General features: G+C 40.8%; 1 protein-coding gene across 5 annotated transcripts in view; it reads right to left on the minus strand.

Moving 5' to 3' along the window:
- The window catches only part of RERE (arginine-glutamic acid dipeptide repeats), a 423,843-nt gene that overhangs the window by 255,696 nt on the left and 150,462 nt on the right, over window positions 1–17,685 (minus strand). For all 5 annotated transcript variants that reach the window (XM_059911901.1, XM_059911983.1, XM_059912037.1 and 2 more), the window contains one exon: window positions 7,678–8,146. In XM_059911901.1, the coding sequence (XP_059767884.1) occupies window positions 7,678–8,002 (325 nt within the window). In that variant the 5' untranslated portion in view covers window positions 8,003–8,146. The remainder of the gene's footprint in view (window positions 1–7,677; window positions 8,147–17,685) is intronic.

Raw genomic sequence — 17,685 nt, forward strand, 5'->3', positions numbered from 1 at the left:
AGATCCCACATGCTGCGGAGCAACTAGGCCCATGTGCCACGACTGAGCCTGTGCTCTAGAGCCCGTGCTCTGCAACAAGAGAAGCCACCGCAATGAGAAGCCCACGCACCGCAACGGAGAGTAGCAACTAGAGAAAGCCCGCGCACAGCAACAAAGACCCAACACAGCCATAAGTAAATAAATAAATAAATAAAATTAAAAAAAAAAAAAAACACACACAGCAACTCTAGCCATGAAAGAGTATCTTCCTTTTCTCCCTTTTTTGGATCTGCCTAAATTCCACTCTGCTGTAAATAAGTGACAGGTATGCTGGGATGCTGGTCCTCTCAACCCTCAAGGCAATGTGCTCATTTTATATTTGTGCATTAACTTGAAAAAGACCGGGAAGCGCTGGTCTACATTAGTGATTCTCAAATTTTAATGTGTATTTAAATTACCTTTTGAAAACAAAAATTCTGACTCAGTAGGTCTGAGGTGGAACCTGAGACTGTGCATTTCTAACCAACTCTCATGGGACGCCCACCTGTGGCCAACCCCAGGCGCTCTGGCAAGCGTCTAGAGGACATGTCTCACTGTACTTAAGGACCCTTTCCTTATGAAATAGAAAAAGATGTGGTTAACTAGTCTCAAAACTCTACCACCTTCCATTCTTTTGGTTAGAATAATTTTAGAAGTTCCTCTTGTTTCTTCTACCCTCATAAAGTAGTAACTTTTTATGTGCTAAAATTTTTTCTTTTACATATATTTAGAATTTGAATAATTTCCTAATAAACACTTAAAAGGCAATCATTTCTTGAGGCTTGGGAAAAGTTGAAATAAAATTTCAAAACAGAAAAAATAAAAATTAATGCAATCCACAACTAAAAGTACACATTATAGTGATTAAAAGTAAGAAATACATTTTCACAACTATTCCAAGGACACACAACTAAGAGAGCTGAAGTGGTCATTAAACCTTGGGTCACTCAAACCTGAGTCCACGTAGCAACAAAGCTCTTCCTGCCTGTTACGGGTTGAACTGCATCTCCCCAAAATTCATACATTCAAGTCCTAACCCTCAGTGCCTCAAAATGTGTCCTTCCTTGGAAAACCAATCACTGCAGACGTAACTAGTTAGAATGAGGTAGGGCCCTACTCCAATGACTGATGTCTGTATAAAAAGGAGAAATTTGGTGAGACACAAAAACAGGCACACAAAGAGAATGCCATGTGAAGTCTGCAGTTATGCTAGTACAAGTCCAGGAACTATCAGAAGCTAGGAGAGGCCTGGAATAGACAGATTCTTCCCTTGCACCTTCAGCAGGAGCATGACCCTACCGAGGCCTTGATCTCGAACTTGTAGCCTACAAAACTGTGAGACAACAGATTTCTGTTGTTTAAGCTACTCAGTTTGTGGTACTTTATTATGACAGCCCTTGCAAACTCATGCACTGCCTCACTGTGCTTCTTCCCAGATTAAAAAAAATCTAAAGATGACTGTGGAGATAGGCAATCATATCACAGTCTGGTGTGCCATGTGAAGATTTTGGACTTTGTCCTACTAGCAAATGGGATCCACTGAAAGGCTCTAAGGAGGTTAATATTAGGTTTATGAAGTGCAAATGAACTTGTAAACAAGTCAAACCACTATCATCCCTAAAGGTTCCTTTATGCCAGAACTCATGTTTCTTGTTACACCAAAAATATTCTCACAATCATCAGAAAAACTCATGCCCCCTCCCAAATAAGAATGCCTCAAGAAGACACCTTCACTTTCATGTCACTTCTACCTAAAATTCTTCTACATATAAAAGACATGGATAGAAAGCTGCAGATCAAATGAGCTTTTATTTTCTCCTAAAATGTATGTCCTGGAACACCAAAAGCCAGAGTTTTGTTCACCTTTATTTTAGAAAGGAAATGTTTATCTGTGTGATTGCAGTAGATAAGCTTTCAATTATTCAGAAAATCAAGACTCTGAAACCAAATTCAGCCTCTTAACTGGTCAAAGACCAACCCCTCAGTGAAGAATCAGCAGCTAAATGTTAGGACAGACCATTTGTTAAAATGCTGGTAACTCCCTTCCCTCCTTAAATAGAAACTTGAACCAAAGGGAGACTATACAGTTTTTAAAGTTTCACGTTTTAACTTTCCTTTTTCTTTTTAAGTAAATTTTTCATTGAAGTATAACACACATACAGCAAAGTGCAAAGCATGATAAATTCTCACAAAGTGAACAAATCCATGTAACCAGCACTATCACCACAAAACAGAACGTGACCAGACCCGAAAGTCCCCTTCAAGCTCTGTTCCAGACACCAGTGTCCCATCAGTGTAACTGCTATCCTGACTTCAAAACACCAAAGAATAGTTTTACATGTTTTTTAACTTTATATAAAAGGAATCATACAGTATTATACTCTTTTGTATCCACTCAATATTATGCTTTGATTAATAGTCTCCTTTTAACTTCAATAGTCCATGGGGGGTGTGTGTGTGTGTGTGTGTGTGTGTGTGTGTGTAATTTTAATTCAAACTAGATCCCCAGGTTTCATTTTGTTTAGATTTTTCCAGCTTAGATTCCATTTGCATCAAAAGGAATTAACATCTCAATGTTCAATATAAAATCAATTCTAGTTTCTAGGTCCTTTCCTTTATCAGTTCAAGCCCCCAGTTCCAAACAATAAGGAAAATTTGCAAATAAAAGGGGGAAATGTTTTATTTCACCTAAGATTTCATAAACCACAAACTTATAAGTTTATCTTCATGAAAAATTTCACTCTTTGTTTATGAAAGCAGAAGAACCAGAGATATAACAAACTTGAAAATTCTGAGTCTTGGATTTTTTTCCTCCTCTCTTGTATGTGATGGAGATTTCTTTTATTCTACGAATGTGTCTAGGGTAAATGGGAGAATCAAAAATTATCAGCTGAAATGACAGAATACAAACAACAGAGAACCAGCTTAATATGCACATTTTAAAGAACACTTTCCTTATCGAAATAGCAAGCAAAAGTGACCTGCCAAAATGAAATAATATCTCCCAATGATTTGAATTTAATTTTTTGACTCTTTTACCTGATCAAGAATAAAGGAATCACAGTATCTAACTGAAAATAGTGAATATCCTATTGGTGGGAATGTAAATTGGAAAGCAGCATGGGAGTTTCTCCAAAAATTAAAAATATGACTACCATTTGATCCAGCAATTCCACCTCTGGGTATATATCTGAAGGAAATAAAATCGCTATCTGGAAGAGATATCTGTACCCCTAGGTTCACTGCAGCATTATTTACAATAGCCAAGACCCAGAAGCAATCTAAGGGTCCACTGATGGATGAAGGAATAAAGAAAATGCACAGGTATACAACAGAACATTATTCAGCCACTAAAAAAAAAGAGGGAAATCCTGCCGTTTGCAACAACATGGATGAACCCTGAGGGTATCATGCTAAGTGAAAAAGTCAGACAGAGAAATACTGTATGATCTCACTTAGATGTGGGATCTAAGAAAACCAAACTCAGAAACAGAGAACAGATTAGTGGTTGCCACAGGTGTGGAGGTGGGGGATAGGGGTAGGGGAAATGGGTGAAGGCAGTCAAAGGGTACAAACTTCCAATTATAAGATGAATAAGTTCTGGGGATGTAATGTACAGCACGGTGATTATAGTCAAGAATACTGCCGTGTATATTTGAAAGTTGCTAAGAGAATAGATTTTAAAAGTTCACACCACGCACACCCACACACACACACAAAACTGTAATTATGGGTCGTAATGGATGTATTAATTAACCTCATTGTGGTATAATCATTTTGTATTATATACATATATAAAATAACTATGTTATACATCTTATGTTTAATGTCATGTGTCAATTATATCTCAATAAAGCTAGGGAAAAGAAGAAAAAAGCAGATAAATTTATATGCCACCCACAGCAAACTTTAGAAATCAATACTCTATGCTAAAGAGGCCCATAAGGGAAATCTGGCTGCACACAGCTGTGTAATGAATCAATTTGTTACCGTGACAGTCATCTCAAAAGTAGAGTAACGGCTGACAGACAACAAAGAAGTCAGATTAGACACAGATGCAAGATATAAACAGAGCTCCACAATGTTTTTGTTTTGGTTTTTATTTTATAACAAGTCTGTTAAATCATCCATTGGGAAATAAATGATTCAAGATGGACTTCCAGAAGCATTATTCTAACTTTGACATCATTTATCAGTCAATATATTTTTGAAAAAAATTTTCAGAAACTTATTTATTCAACAAATACTGGGAGTTCCCTGGTGGTCCAGTGGTTAGGACTTGGCGCTTTCACTGCCGTGGGCCCGGGTTCAATCCCTGGTCGGGGAACTAAGATCCCGCAAGCCAAGCGGCGAGGCCAAAAACAAAACTAACAAACAAACACATGCAAACAAATATTATGGAATACACACTATGTGTACACTGTTGTAGATTCCAGGACTTCAGTGATAAGCAAAAACAGAGTTGCTGCCTTTATGGAAGAGAGAGACAGTTATTAATCCTAAAATAGTAACAGAAATAAATAGAAAATTATTACTGTTGTAAGTGCTAGAAGAAAAGATACATAATGCCAGGACAGTATCTATTAAGGAAATCTGGAAAACGTGGGAGGGGAAAGGCAATGACACTGGAATGGGAGAAATGAAGAAAGGATAGCAGTTAAGTAAGTATGTCTGTGTGTGTGTTGGGGATGGGGGGGGGCGGGGGTCACTAACCTGAGGCAACAGTGGGTGCAAAGACCCCGAGGCAGGAGGTAACATGGGCACTGCAACTAAAAGTCCATTATGCTGAGCTTCTAAGGGCAAAATAAAGGTAACTCCAGAGATGATGAACAGGAACAAAAGAGAACTGGTTGTAACCAGGCATGAGGTTAAACCTTAGCTAGTGACAAATTCTAAATACCCGATTTCTCAGTAAAACCTCATTCTTCTCAGACCAAATAATCTGAACATAGGCCTGTCCCCCTAGGACAAGGAAGTATAGTTATATAAAAGTCTATTTTTATCCTCACGGTATCACTCACTGCTAGGCTCATTCTTAATGACATTTTGGGGGGTATTTATAATTTATATTTAATTTGAGTATTAAAACCAACTCAGAAAAGGAAAAAGAAAAAAATTAATTTGTGATCTACATCCTAAAGAAACAAATGAGAATAATAATAATACACTGAAGAAATCCCTTATGATGCCCCATAAAGTCCCTACTGAAACACTTAAGATACAACTAACCACAGAGAATCTCTGCAACTGGGTGAGGATAATGGTTTTTCATCACTAACAGAAGATGTTACTGTAGTACTTTGCACCAAGAAAGAGAAAGACCAAAAAGAAAGACGAAGGAAAGAAAAGAATCAAGTCCCAGCTGGGATTCTGACTACAGTACCCTACTTCTGATTCTTCAGTTTAGACAAACCTAAAGAATAGGCACTATCTTAAAAGCCTCCATTGAGAAAGAAGCTATTTGGAGAAGTCATTTAGCTTCGAATGCATAACCGCAAAAGAAATGAAACCACTGAGGTGGTCAGAAACAGTCTCCTTACCAAAGAGTAAGACTCTTACTTACTCCTACTTACTCTTACAGACTGGCAGGACCTGGCAGGATGCAAAGCCCAGGCCGCAGCTGTCAGCCACCCAAGCACAAGGGGCACCTCCCAGGAAGTAGTTATGCTCTGAGAGCCAAAGAAAACTTTCATAGCCATTTTTGGTTGTCGTACATCCTTTATAACATATTTAGCTTCCAGAGAGGCTGTATCTTTTTCACATTTCACAAAGGTCCTCAGATTTACTGAAACAATGTCTGCCTCCCTGAGTAAACAGTTCTTCCCAAAAACAAGAACCTGCTGTTTTGAAAAGAAGCCATTACAACCTTCCCCCACAGAGTCTTCTAAACACCAAGCAGGAAGGATTTCCTTTCATCCTGTAGAATATGCAGTATGAATGGGCAACGGTTCTCAAACCAGTTTTCTCAAAAATGGTTTTTCTTAGGGAGATACTCAGCAGAAACAGGATGCCACAGGCCCATATATGGGAAAAACGGCAGATTTTTTTTTTTCAACGCTAAAGAGGTTTCCTTCACTGCAGGACTTCTCAGAGTCATTAATTATGACTCTCTCACATGAGGGACAGTACGTGCAGCATTTCCCACATGTTCTGACTACACATATTTTGAGGAAGCATCCCCACTGACACAGTAGTAACAAGTCCACTGAGAAAGGCTGGCATTTAGTACTGCACAAGGCAGCCAGACTTTTGACAGTGATCCAAAAGATCATAGTATAGGTACCACACTGAATTGTTATGTATCAAGAGAAAAGGCTAACAAATAAGATCTTTCCTTATTTTTAAGTTATCATCTTGTAATCTATATCTAAAGGAGTTAACCTACTCTGTTCCTTTCTCGTGATCTAGAACTACACAGGTTCATAGCAAGCAATCTGTGGTAAGTCTTCAGTGGCTAAGAAAATCTGACTATCCGACATCTAAGTCTGAATCAAAGATCCTGATAGTACTGTAACCCACACATCACCAAATCTCTATAGCAGAGCTCCAACTTCCCCCAAACCTCAACTTTGATAATTTTATATCGCAAAAATATCTTCTCAGTTAATCATTAACCAAAACATAGTTGCGAATACAAGCTTATCTGTGTAATTTCTAATATTGATTATTTTTTGACATTCAAAACTAATTCCTTTGTGAGGAAAAAATCCGATACTTCATGTGAAGTTGAGCACAGTTACAGTACTCCTCAGCAAAACAACTGTACCAGGTTAATGACATAATCTCTTTAATCTCCTGTTCCTGGAAAAATATCAAGCTGAGAGGCTTTTCATCTGTTAATTACATCTCATGAAATTCACATCATTCCTCAGCACTGTAAGTAATTCAAACAAAATGATTTTAGCTAGTTTTACTGACTTCTGTAAGAAAAGGACCTTAATACACACAATACGTCATATGGAAAAGGAAGGCTCTGCTGGTGTTCAACAGGTCCTGAATCACTTGTTTCCCTGAATCTCATCTGAAAGCTGGGTCTGTCTGTCTGTCTCTCTCTCTCTGAACAACTGCTATAATAACCTCAATATACTGAGTGAACACAGTACCTTTCCTGGAAAACACAGCAGGCTACTTGGCTTCATCTATTATCACTGATTAGAGACCCTGAAGATCAATACTTTGGAAAAGGAGGTCATCAGGAGGAATAAACCTTAGTCTGAAGGCCATTAAAAACGCCTTCCAGTTTCTGGTCACTCCTGTAGCCAATGTAAAATGTCCTGTTCCCAAGAATTTTAAGGTTTACTTGTCCCACTGTGTACTCCATTCTGCAGGGTCTCGACACAGCCGAATCTGTGTTGAAGACAAAAGGCAAGGAGGAAGTGGAAAGAGGAAAGCTACTGGGCAGGTGGTGAAGGGCGAGAAAGAGCAGCAGGAGGAGACAAGGAAAGAACGACGGGCACCCCGGCCGGGACAGGAGGCGAGCGCAGGCGGGCACAGTGAAGGACGAGCAGGCCCAGCTGACCGAAGCTGGCAGCTGTTTACTACCTGGAGTTTTCCTGCCCCAAACCACTACCCACTCTTCTGGGTTCCACGCCTGCCTGCATCCACGTGCTGACATCGTTTCTCTACCACAAACACTGTAAAGACCCAAAGGCGCCTCACCTCCTGGTCTGTAGACGACATCGTCCTCCGTGATGTACGACGTTATCTCCCCAGTGTCTGTCCTTTCGTAACGAGATTTCTTTTTCGGGGGCTTCTTCTTGCTCTTCTTCGTGGACTCCTCCGTGGTGGCACTATTGTTGTCATTGTCCTCATCTTCGCTGTGATCGCTCTCAGCGTAATTTTTGGCTCCTCCTTCCAAGGTACAGCTCCTGCGTGGCCTTGAATTCTCACTCTCTCTCGCCTTGTCTCTCTTCTCTCTCTCTCGGTCCCGATCTCGGTCCCGGTCCTTCTCTTTCTCTTTGTCTTTGTCTTTATCAGCTGTCATGATTCGCCACGTGCCTTCTTCTGTCCTCTCACGGCTGGGCCTCCGTGAAAGGTAGACAGTAAGCCTGGGCTTCAGTCTTCTGAATTTCTCACTCAATTCCAGGGAAAATCCGACCACTCCAACAACCCCAACGTTTCAAAAATGCTAGGAGAGGAAAGAGAGAGCGAAATTGATTTTCCTTTAACATTTTCTCATATTTCCTTCCTAAAATAACGTTCTGTTAAATGACTCACTTACTCATGCTTTAGCAACTAAAACTTCTCACCGGCAATAGGAAAAAAGGTAGGACAAGTGATATCAAATTTAAATATAATCAGTTTTTGGCCTCAATTAGCATATGGTTTGGGATTTTCGATCACACCAATAATGAAAAATGTCTGAATGCGTAAGGGTAAACTATGCTTTCTGTATACAAATTGTTTTCTCTAACTTTTAAAGGAAAAAGTGTACCCTAGTAAACATATAATGGGTACAAGTATACAAAAGGGGTTTCATAACCCGTAACATTAATTTAAAAGGGAAAGAACCTGTAGTTAAAATTATTTCCACCTGCAAAATAAAAAGTAATTTGGATAGCCTTGGAAAATGTCTCAGGATGTCTCACAGTGCATTATCTTCTGAAGACTCTTTCTAGCCACTTCTCCAAATTTCCAGAGCTCCTCTCAAGAATAAACATAAGAGCTGACTCAAATAAAAGTGACAACCTCAAAGCAAGATTCCTTTGCCTTCAATTACAATTTTTTACATCTTCCAACTCTACTTACTATTCTAATTATTTTCCAGGAAAAATGGTTTCTCGAAAGATGTATTATCTCTGTCTTAAGGAAATATAACAGCTTCCAAAAACACCCTTCCATCTTTAGGGAATATTAGGTGGTTTATACATTCTTCCAAATTTCCACTGTTAAGGGTTTCCCTAATAAATTTCTCCCCAGAACTAAACCCCAAAAGGAAAGCCTGAAGGTTTTAAGAATGTATAATGAGAAGCGTAAAACCCCAAGCTCCAACCCAACACAATTCTTATAAAAAATTTTAAATAAAATTTTTATTTTATTTACATGTCAGTTTTGGAACAGTCATAATAACCAGTAATTTATCTTGTGCAATCTTTTATCATCCTTCCCAATATCTCATTTTTTCAACAATCTGTACCAAACATTATCTATGTGCCAGGGGTTCAGAACTAAAGACACCATGAGGGAACACCTCGTGGTCCTTGCCCGCAATGCTCTAATGCAAAAAGAGGAGACAACTGATCAATAGGAGAACCATCTCTTTCTCATGCTACATGGGCCAGATAGGAAACAACACACGCAAAGAAACGAAAAATTGGTCCTCTTTACTCAGACAACAACAAACAAGTCAGTTTGTAATTACATGCCTCAGATGCAGAGAAAATTCTCTTTGGTCATGCCAAAACCATAAAAATTATCATATACTCTCTCCAAAGCTCTTAGGTCAAACTTGATACCAGAAAAGACCTCCACATAAGCACTTCAAATATCCTCAGGCATTCAGGAAAATTAAAAAAATGTTAACAACAACTTTTGGGTGAGAGAACAATGAAGGAGCAATAATGCCAACAATCTATAAGCAAAGTCAGAAGGATGAAAGCACGCAGCACAAACCTAAATTGCTTCCTTTTACATAGGAAATGCACTTTCAGATAGGATTTCAATTTTCTAAACATATTTCCAGAAAATGAAAAATTTTTCTAGTGCCTGCAAAAGTTCTGCTTCGATGAATCATCTGCTAAACAGACAGTAATAAACTCCCAAGTCCCTGTAGGCCACTAGTGTTAGCAATTGAAAATACACAAAGAGACATATTACTTTCTCCATCTGGCTTAAGTTTAGAGCCTGAACAAGCCAATCATACAAGAAAGAAAACCATCAGCTAATACAGTTGTTAAAACATTCCTCTTTGACACTGAAAACATACCAAGGCCCCCTGGGAATCTAAAAAGAACAAAAAGCTTAGGCTGAAAGCCTCTCAGATGCAGTTCAGGACAGACATACTTCAGATAAGTTCAAGAAAAAAACTCATTTTCCCTAGGGTTAACAAGATAACTGCTCCAGAAAATTATGTAAAAATATTATTTCAGCACTTAAAAGAAAAAAAACAGTAAGGCCAAATTGTACATTCAACATTACACCCTACAAAATCATATACTGTATTTCTATTTACAAAAAAATTTGAGTTGTTTCTGCCAAGAGTTAGCAAGAAAAATTCAATAATCAACAGAGAAAGCATCCACAAAATGAAATCCTCTACGTGTGTGTGTGTGCGTGTGTGTGTGCGTGTACCCAACCTTCAGATAACCAAGAATATTGATAATCCAAAGCAAAAGTTAATCCAACTACCATTTACATAGGGCTATAAAATAAAGCTCAGTCGGGATATATTCTTTTCCTCTGTACTTACCACACTAATCATAATTTTTTGAGCCTCATTATAAAATGACCAACATACAACAATAATACAACATTTGAGGAAAGGGACCCAGAGAGGAACCAGATGGCACCGAGAAGGGTGGCTGTCGCTTCAGTACGCTAGAAATGATCTACACAGTAGACAATACAACAGCATCTTTATAAGAGCAAGGGGTTTACAAAGCAGGTCCCTGCCATGATCTCATTAGATTCTCTCTGTCTACAACTCAGTGATGCGAACCAGACAGAAGTCACCACTCCCACTTTTCAGGCTACAGAAGGAGAACTAAGAAGAGATCATCTGCCAGTGAGTCTAAAGCAGGTCTCCCAAAGGTGAACCCCATCTGACCTGATTCCAACCTGCTGCTCAGGTTATAATCTGTATCTTCACAGGTGCCAACCTTTCCTACATGTATCCTTGCTGATAATTTGCAGACAGTTTTAGGAAACACACTCACTTTAACCTCTCCCCCCAAAACAAGAGGTACTTTTTCTCCAGTAAGACAGACAAGAATATTGAAAATATCTTGTCAATCCACTACTCAACCCAGTTAAACAGGAAACACGGCAAAAGATACTTTAATAATTAATTAAAGGAATAATCGAATCTAAAACATTTCAGATTCAAAACAATCTTCATCTATTCATCGAACAAATGTCTACTGAATGCCCACAATGTGCGGTGTGCTAGTTACTGCCCTAGGTATGGGGAAAACAGCAGAGAACCACATACAAACATCCCTGCTCTTGTGGAACTGATGTTCCAGGAAGTGGAGAAAGATATACACACACACACACACACACACACATACACACACACACACACACACACACACACTATATTAAAAGATCTTACATGGGGAGTTCAATGGGGACAAGGGAGTATAAGAGGATTGCAATTTTAAATGATGGTCAGGGAAGGCCTCACTGAGGTGGCTTTGTCCCAAGTAAGAGTGAGTACAGAGGAAACACCGAGACCATTCCAGCAGAGGGGAAAGTAGGTGCAAATGTCCAGAGGCAGCAGTGATTCAGTTACATTCAAGACACGGGAGGCCAGAGGGGCTGGAGTGACACGTGGAAGAGGACTGATTTTTTAAAAACCGAACATATAGTCCTCTCACTAGTTTCCAGAGTCATCAGATTGCACTGCATCGTTTTATCTTGATAAAATTTGGTAGGCTAGCTTCGTTTCGTTGTGATCTAATCAGGGTCAAAGGCATTTAACAGAGTCGAGGATACAGAACTATTCTTTATTACTTCAGGTTACTTAACCCTCTACACAAACACTGTCTGTCTCTTCAAAGTGAAGCCAACAACCACCTACAAACACCTTACACTACTTAACAGAACTGATTTGGATAAAGTACTAAAATTTCGGTCATGCTCAGGGTCCACACCTCATTTAAGGCCACCATTTCTTGTCACTATTTAAGCAGTCCCAGGAGGTTTGGGCCCTTGATAGAACTGCAAGAAGACTGGGCTCAGAAGCCAAGATCCAAGTTCTTGGCACTGCCAGGGCTAGTGCCTTAGGCAGATCACTCTACCTCTGTGAGTCAGTTTCAATGCTGTAAAACAGGGACAATAACTAGCTACCTCACAGAGCTGCTGTGAGAACTAAGTATATGTATACATGTAAACGCACTTAAGATTGCAAAGTGCTTTATAAATGTAAACTATCAATAATATATACTTAGATCAGTCATGGCTACATTATCTGCTACAGCGGATAATGCCCAATAGTGTATTGTGCTATGCAAGATATAAACATAGCCAACCATCATCCTTACCCTCAAGAATTTATTACCTACTAGGGAGGAGGGGGAATCCTATTACACGAGTAAGAAATAAATCATGGAAAACTGACTACAAATGAAGTAAAAATTTTAAAATATCTCCTCTTGGATCGTGTAAAACCCACTTATTAATGAAAACTTGCTCCTCCCTCCTGAGTTCCCAATCCCTGAGTTCTGTTCATTTCAGTTGCTCAAGCCAGATTCTGGAGGACGCTTGACTCTCACACCAAATGCAGTTAGTGAAGTCCAATGAATTCTTCCTCATTCAACCACAGCAAGGAATGCTTACGTTTGTCAAATACTAATCACACACCAGGCATTTTGCTCAGCTCTCAGGGTCTACCAATCACCTCCTGAATAACTCTATAATTTGTCCACTGCTCCAACTCAAGCAGAAAGTGCCTATTTCAAGCCATCATCATCTTTCACACAGATTAACACAACTGCCTTCTAACTGGTCTCTGTGACTATAAAATTTTGTTTTTGCTTTCCTTCCAATTCGTCCTCCAACACAGCCAGCCAAGCATCTGACCCTCCACCACTTCTTTTTTTTGTTGTTTTTTACAGCTTGAGATATAATTCACACACCATACAATTCACCACGTACAGTACAATTCATTGTCCACCAATCCTTTTCAAAGATTACAGAGATCTTCCTGTCCTGACCGCCCCTTCACCACTCCAGCCCCACCTCCACCCTTCCTGTGTGTCCAGCTGTCCCCTCCCCTTTGTCGGGCTAACCTCTACTTACCCTTAGGGCCCTCAGGCATTTCTGCTGCCCAACTCCAGGAAGGCTCCCAGACCCACCCAAAGTCCAGCCCCTCACTGTTCCCCATCCTGCCTGTAAAGTGGCCCTCATTGATCCCACTACTGGTATCTGTTGTTAACTTGTGTAACTTCTCCACTAACCAACAAGGACCATGACTATAGTATAATATTCACTAGAACAACTCCTACTGACGCAATTTCCTCTCCGTATCAAATCCACTAGAGGTTTTGTCCTCATTATCATTTGACCATTCAGCACCCTCTGACAGGGTTGACCACACACCCTCCTTCTGGAAAGGCTCTTTTCCTTTGGCCTTCCTGGCACTGTCATCTCCTGGGTCTATTTAACTGTTCCTCCACCTCTAGTACTGGACCAGCTAATGGGGGAGCTCTTCAGGCGCTATCCGGAGTCATCCTTCCTCATCCTCGTCGATCTCCCATGTGTCCGTCAGGCCCCAGGAACCACGTCCACACAGGCGATGCACAAATGCACGTGTCTACCAAACTTCTCCTGCAGAGCCAGACGCCTCTGAAAACTGCCCCCACCTGAAGTCTCCTCTTGGATGTCTCAAAGGTACCTCAACATATCAAAACAAGGGCACACCCTGGCCCCAAATGGCCCCTCTCGTGACTGGTGCCGCTGCCCATCCTGTTATGCAAACTGGACACCTAAGTTTAGCGCCTCCTCTCTTTCATCCCATCATCAACAAACCATGTCACCGTTACCTTATAAATTTCTCTCAAACACACCTACTTGAGAACACGTCCAACACCACAACCTTAGTTAAAAGCTACTAGTGTGGCTTTCCTGGACCACTTCAACTGGCTTCTCTCCAAATCCACTCCTCTGAATCCTCATAATTCTCTTTATAGACTGCAGCCAGGGCTCTCCTTTCAAAAGGCTAATGTGATTATGTCAATCCTTACCTTAAAATACTCAGTGACCTGTCACTTCTGTTAACTAAAAACCCAAATCCTAACCATGATCTACAACGCCCTTATCTTTCCATCTGGCCTCATCCCCCGCCTCCCTCCCACACTCTGTGCCCAACCACACTGCCCTTCCCTCTGTCCCTTGAACACACGCCCTCCCACCTGGAGTAAGACTGAGCTCGTGTTTTCCCTTCCGTTGTGATGCTCATCTCCTCTCCTGGCCTAGGTATCTCCTATTCTTCCTTCCAGTCACAGCTCAACAGGAACTTCCTCAAGATGTCCTTGCTTGTCCAAAAGGACTAGGTTAAATCCCTTTGTAATGCTCTCTACAACCGTAACTTCACATTTATTTGTGTGATTTGATTAACATCTGTCTCCACCTCTAAGCTAGAAGCTCCGTGAGGGGCTGACCCTGACTCTTTTTGCCCTGTGTTGTATTCTCAGATCCTAACTCACTGCCTGGCACATACAGACGAGCAATAAATTACTTTTCCCTGCCCTCCCTCTCACACATAAGCTGGATCAATCAAGAGGGTATTATGATGAGATTTTTATTTGGGGAAGAAAATATTTCATGAGTAAATAACTGAGGGGCTGCTTGAGCTGGCTTATAAACCATGAACAGGATGAGGAGGAGCAAAAAGGAGGAGAAAACATTCCAGGTGCAAGGAAGTTCAGTAAAAACAGTGATTGATTAAATCCTTGTCCTTGATGACAGATACAGAGTAAAACTAGTAGGAAGTAAGCTTAAGTAGAGGGGGGAACGGATAATGGAAGCTCCTAAAATAATAAAGCAGCTAATACTCACTGAGCACTTAACATGCACTAAGCATTTTACACGTTAATTCATTTAATCTTCACTATAATGAGAGCGAGAATATAATTTATCATCCAAACTGGGACACATCTGAGAGCAAAAACATTAATAATTGTTCAGGAAAAACATGAAACCAGGTCACATGATCATCCTAACTGTAACTCTATTCAGTAGATGCTGTTGCTAGGTACAGTCTCCCTGCAAAAGCAAGCACTGCGAGGCTGAGCAAGTAGACCAAAACTCACACAGTGTGTATTTCGGTAGACCCAAATCACACAGCTCTGTTAGACCCAGGGCGCTGACTCAGAGCCTATACTCTTAACCACAAAGCTATACTGCCTTCAATCACACAGCCTTAAAAGCCAAGTTAGCCAATACAGTTGCTAAGCAAACGATGTTACTGCAGGCTCTTAAGATGAAAGTAGGATTTGGGGAAACATTCATCCCGTCTGGCATGAGATATTTTCCAACAAGAGTCGTTAGTGCCATTCCCAACAAGCTTGCTTTCAAATCCACTATCTCTGAAAGCCTAAATCAGGAACCAAGGTCCTCAAGAACTTCTGCCTTTGCCATTTCTACATTTATTATGTCTCAATAAATGCTTTAGCCTTCTCCCTTCGGAACAAAATGGGATGGTCCAAGAGTGGAAGACCTCAGTGAGCCACCCACTGCGCTGGGCCCCGCGTGCAAGACAAGCAGCTGCAGCCAGGCAGGCGACAGAACACCCAGGAAGCATGCGACAGCTGAGCGACTTGCTTTCTCAGTAAAATCAATGTTCTTTTCCTGTTCCCTTTCATACCAACAGCCTGGGAATGAAAATATACTGACTTTTGCTCTGGAAAGGGAAATGTCACTCTAACACTTGTTACTCCCGGATAAGAACTCATAAACAGCAACCTGCTGCAGAGAACACCTCAAAACAGGCTGGAGAATCACTGACAGAGATGCACGGTAACTCTGAAACATGGGGTCAGCGGATCTAGGAACCCATGTAGAGGTCAGAGCGCTTTATCTGAAACGGATGTGGTACTGAGAGCAGTTCTCCCACGTAAAAATAAACAGGTGTCAAGTTCTCCCACCTGAACAAATCCAACCATTTATAAGCAAACGGTTACACATGTACCTCCAAAGATTCTCTGCATTTGGGGTTAATAAATATTTAAACTCAATCAGTTTAAAGAGTCAATGTTAAATACTCATTCCTGGAACACATGTCTTATTGAGACAACCTAAATAACCGAGATGGGACCCATTAGTCAAATTCAGAGAGCAGCCTCTGTGGTATCGACACAGGAGGAGGCAAAGAATGAACGCACCTTAACCACAAGTGGGTGTAATGCTTAGAGCAGCACTTCCTCAACTGCTTGAGAAGCTTTGGGAAAAAACAGAGAACTAAGATTGGCGGACTCTGACAAATACTTTAATTTCTTCCAAAAAGACATAATAACAACAAAACATACTACCTGCAAAAGGTGGGGAAAGTACCCAGGATAGCAAAACTCCAGGTTACAATCAACAGCTCAATTAAACTTAAATAACAAACAACACATAACCTTTTTATTTGGAGTTAAGAGTAAGGAATTCCCAAAGATGAGATGCCCAAGGAGGTTCCCCCACACCCCCCAAAATCAAAAATCCTCCTTTTCTTTAAAGAACACACAAATCCACTGACACAAGCAATTGATTTTCTATACTGTTAAAATGTGAAGATTTTCGCAATTACATACAAAATTTTTTTGCCTTGCAAGTTGCCTATAGTTGTGTCTCTTCTACTAAGTAGTTAAGAAAAATTCACTGCTCACTTTAAACCAGGGCTTCTCAACTGCGGCACAATTAACATTTTGAGCCAGATTTGGGTGGGGGAGTTGGGGGGGGAGGCCTGTCCTGTGCATTATCCCTGGTCTCTACTCACATAGATTCTAGTAGCACAACCCACTGCTCCAATGGAGACAACAAAAAAGTATCTCCAGGTCTTCCCTGGTGGCGCAGTGGTTAAGAATCCGCCTGCCAATGCAGGGAACACGGGTTTGAGCCCTGATCCGGGAAGATCCCACATGCTGCGGAGCAACTAAGCCCGTGCGCCACAACTACTGAGCCTGCGCTCTAGAGCCCGCGAGCCACAACTACTGAGCCCTCGCACCACAACTACTGAAGCCCGCACGCCTAGAGCCCGTGCTCCGCAACGAGAAGCCACCGCAATGAGAAGCCCGCGCACCGCAATGAAGCGTAGCCTCCACTCACCGCAGCACGCAGCAACAAAAACCCAATGCAGCCAAAAATAAATAAATTAAATTAAATAAATAAAACATTTAAAAAAAAAATCTCCAAATACTGCCACATAGCCTCTGGGGAGCAAAGTTGTTCACAGTTGAGAACCACTGCTTTAAACGAATAAAACTGCTTGTCTATCACAGAGATTTCAAAGGATTAAGCAATCTGTGTTGCTTTATTCAAAATTATGCTTGACCAGTATGGAATCCATAAAGCTAACACCATTACGAAAACTATATAATGTGGCATGTTCTTCATTCTCTGAAATATATTGGACTAACTCAAAACACTATCTGAAATAGTAATTACACAGATGTGTGAAGCTGAATTAGGAAAACAGAAGTAAATATTCTGAAAATCTTGATGTTTCCTGGCAAGCTCAGAAGGTGATCAGGAGTAATGTTACTCAGTGGTAACCTGCTCTGGTCCTGGAGCCAAGTGGATGCTTCTGTTATCACACGACTAACTGAGAAAACCTGGTGTCCACAATGCCAAGAACAAGGGAAACCAAATGCCTACAAGACCAAAACCCTGGTGTGAAAGGGGAAAGAATTCCTGAACTCACTCTCCCAAAGCATGGCCACAGATAGAAAACCAAATGCAGAAAAGATAAATATAAAACTCAAGCACGTATGGACACCAAGCCTGGGAAAGGGGCGGGGGTGGGGG

Source organism: Balaenoptera ricei, chromosome 1 (genome assembly GCF_028023285.1).
Source record: "Balaenoptera ricei isolate mBalRic1 chromosome 1, mBalRic1.hap2, whole genome shotgun sequence".
In the NCBI taxonomy this organism is placed as follows: domain Eukaryota; kingdom Metazoa; phylum Chordata; class Mammalia; order Artiodactyla; family Balaenopteridae; genus Balaenoptera; species Balaenoptera ricei.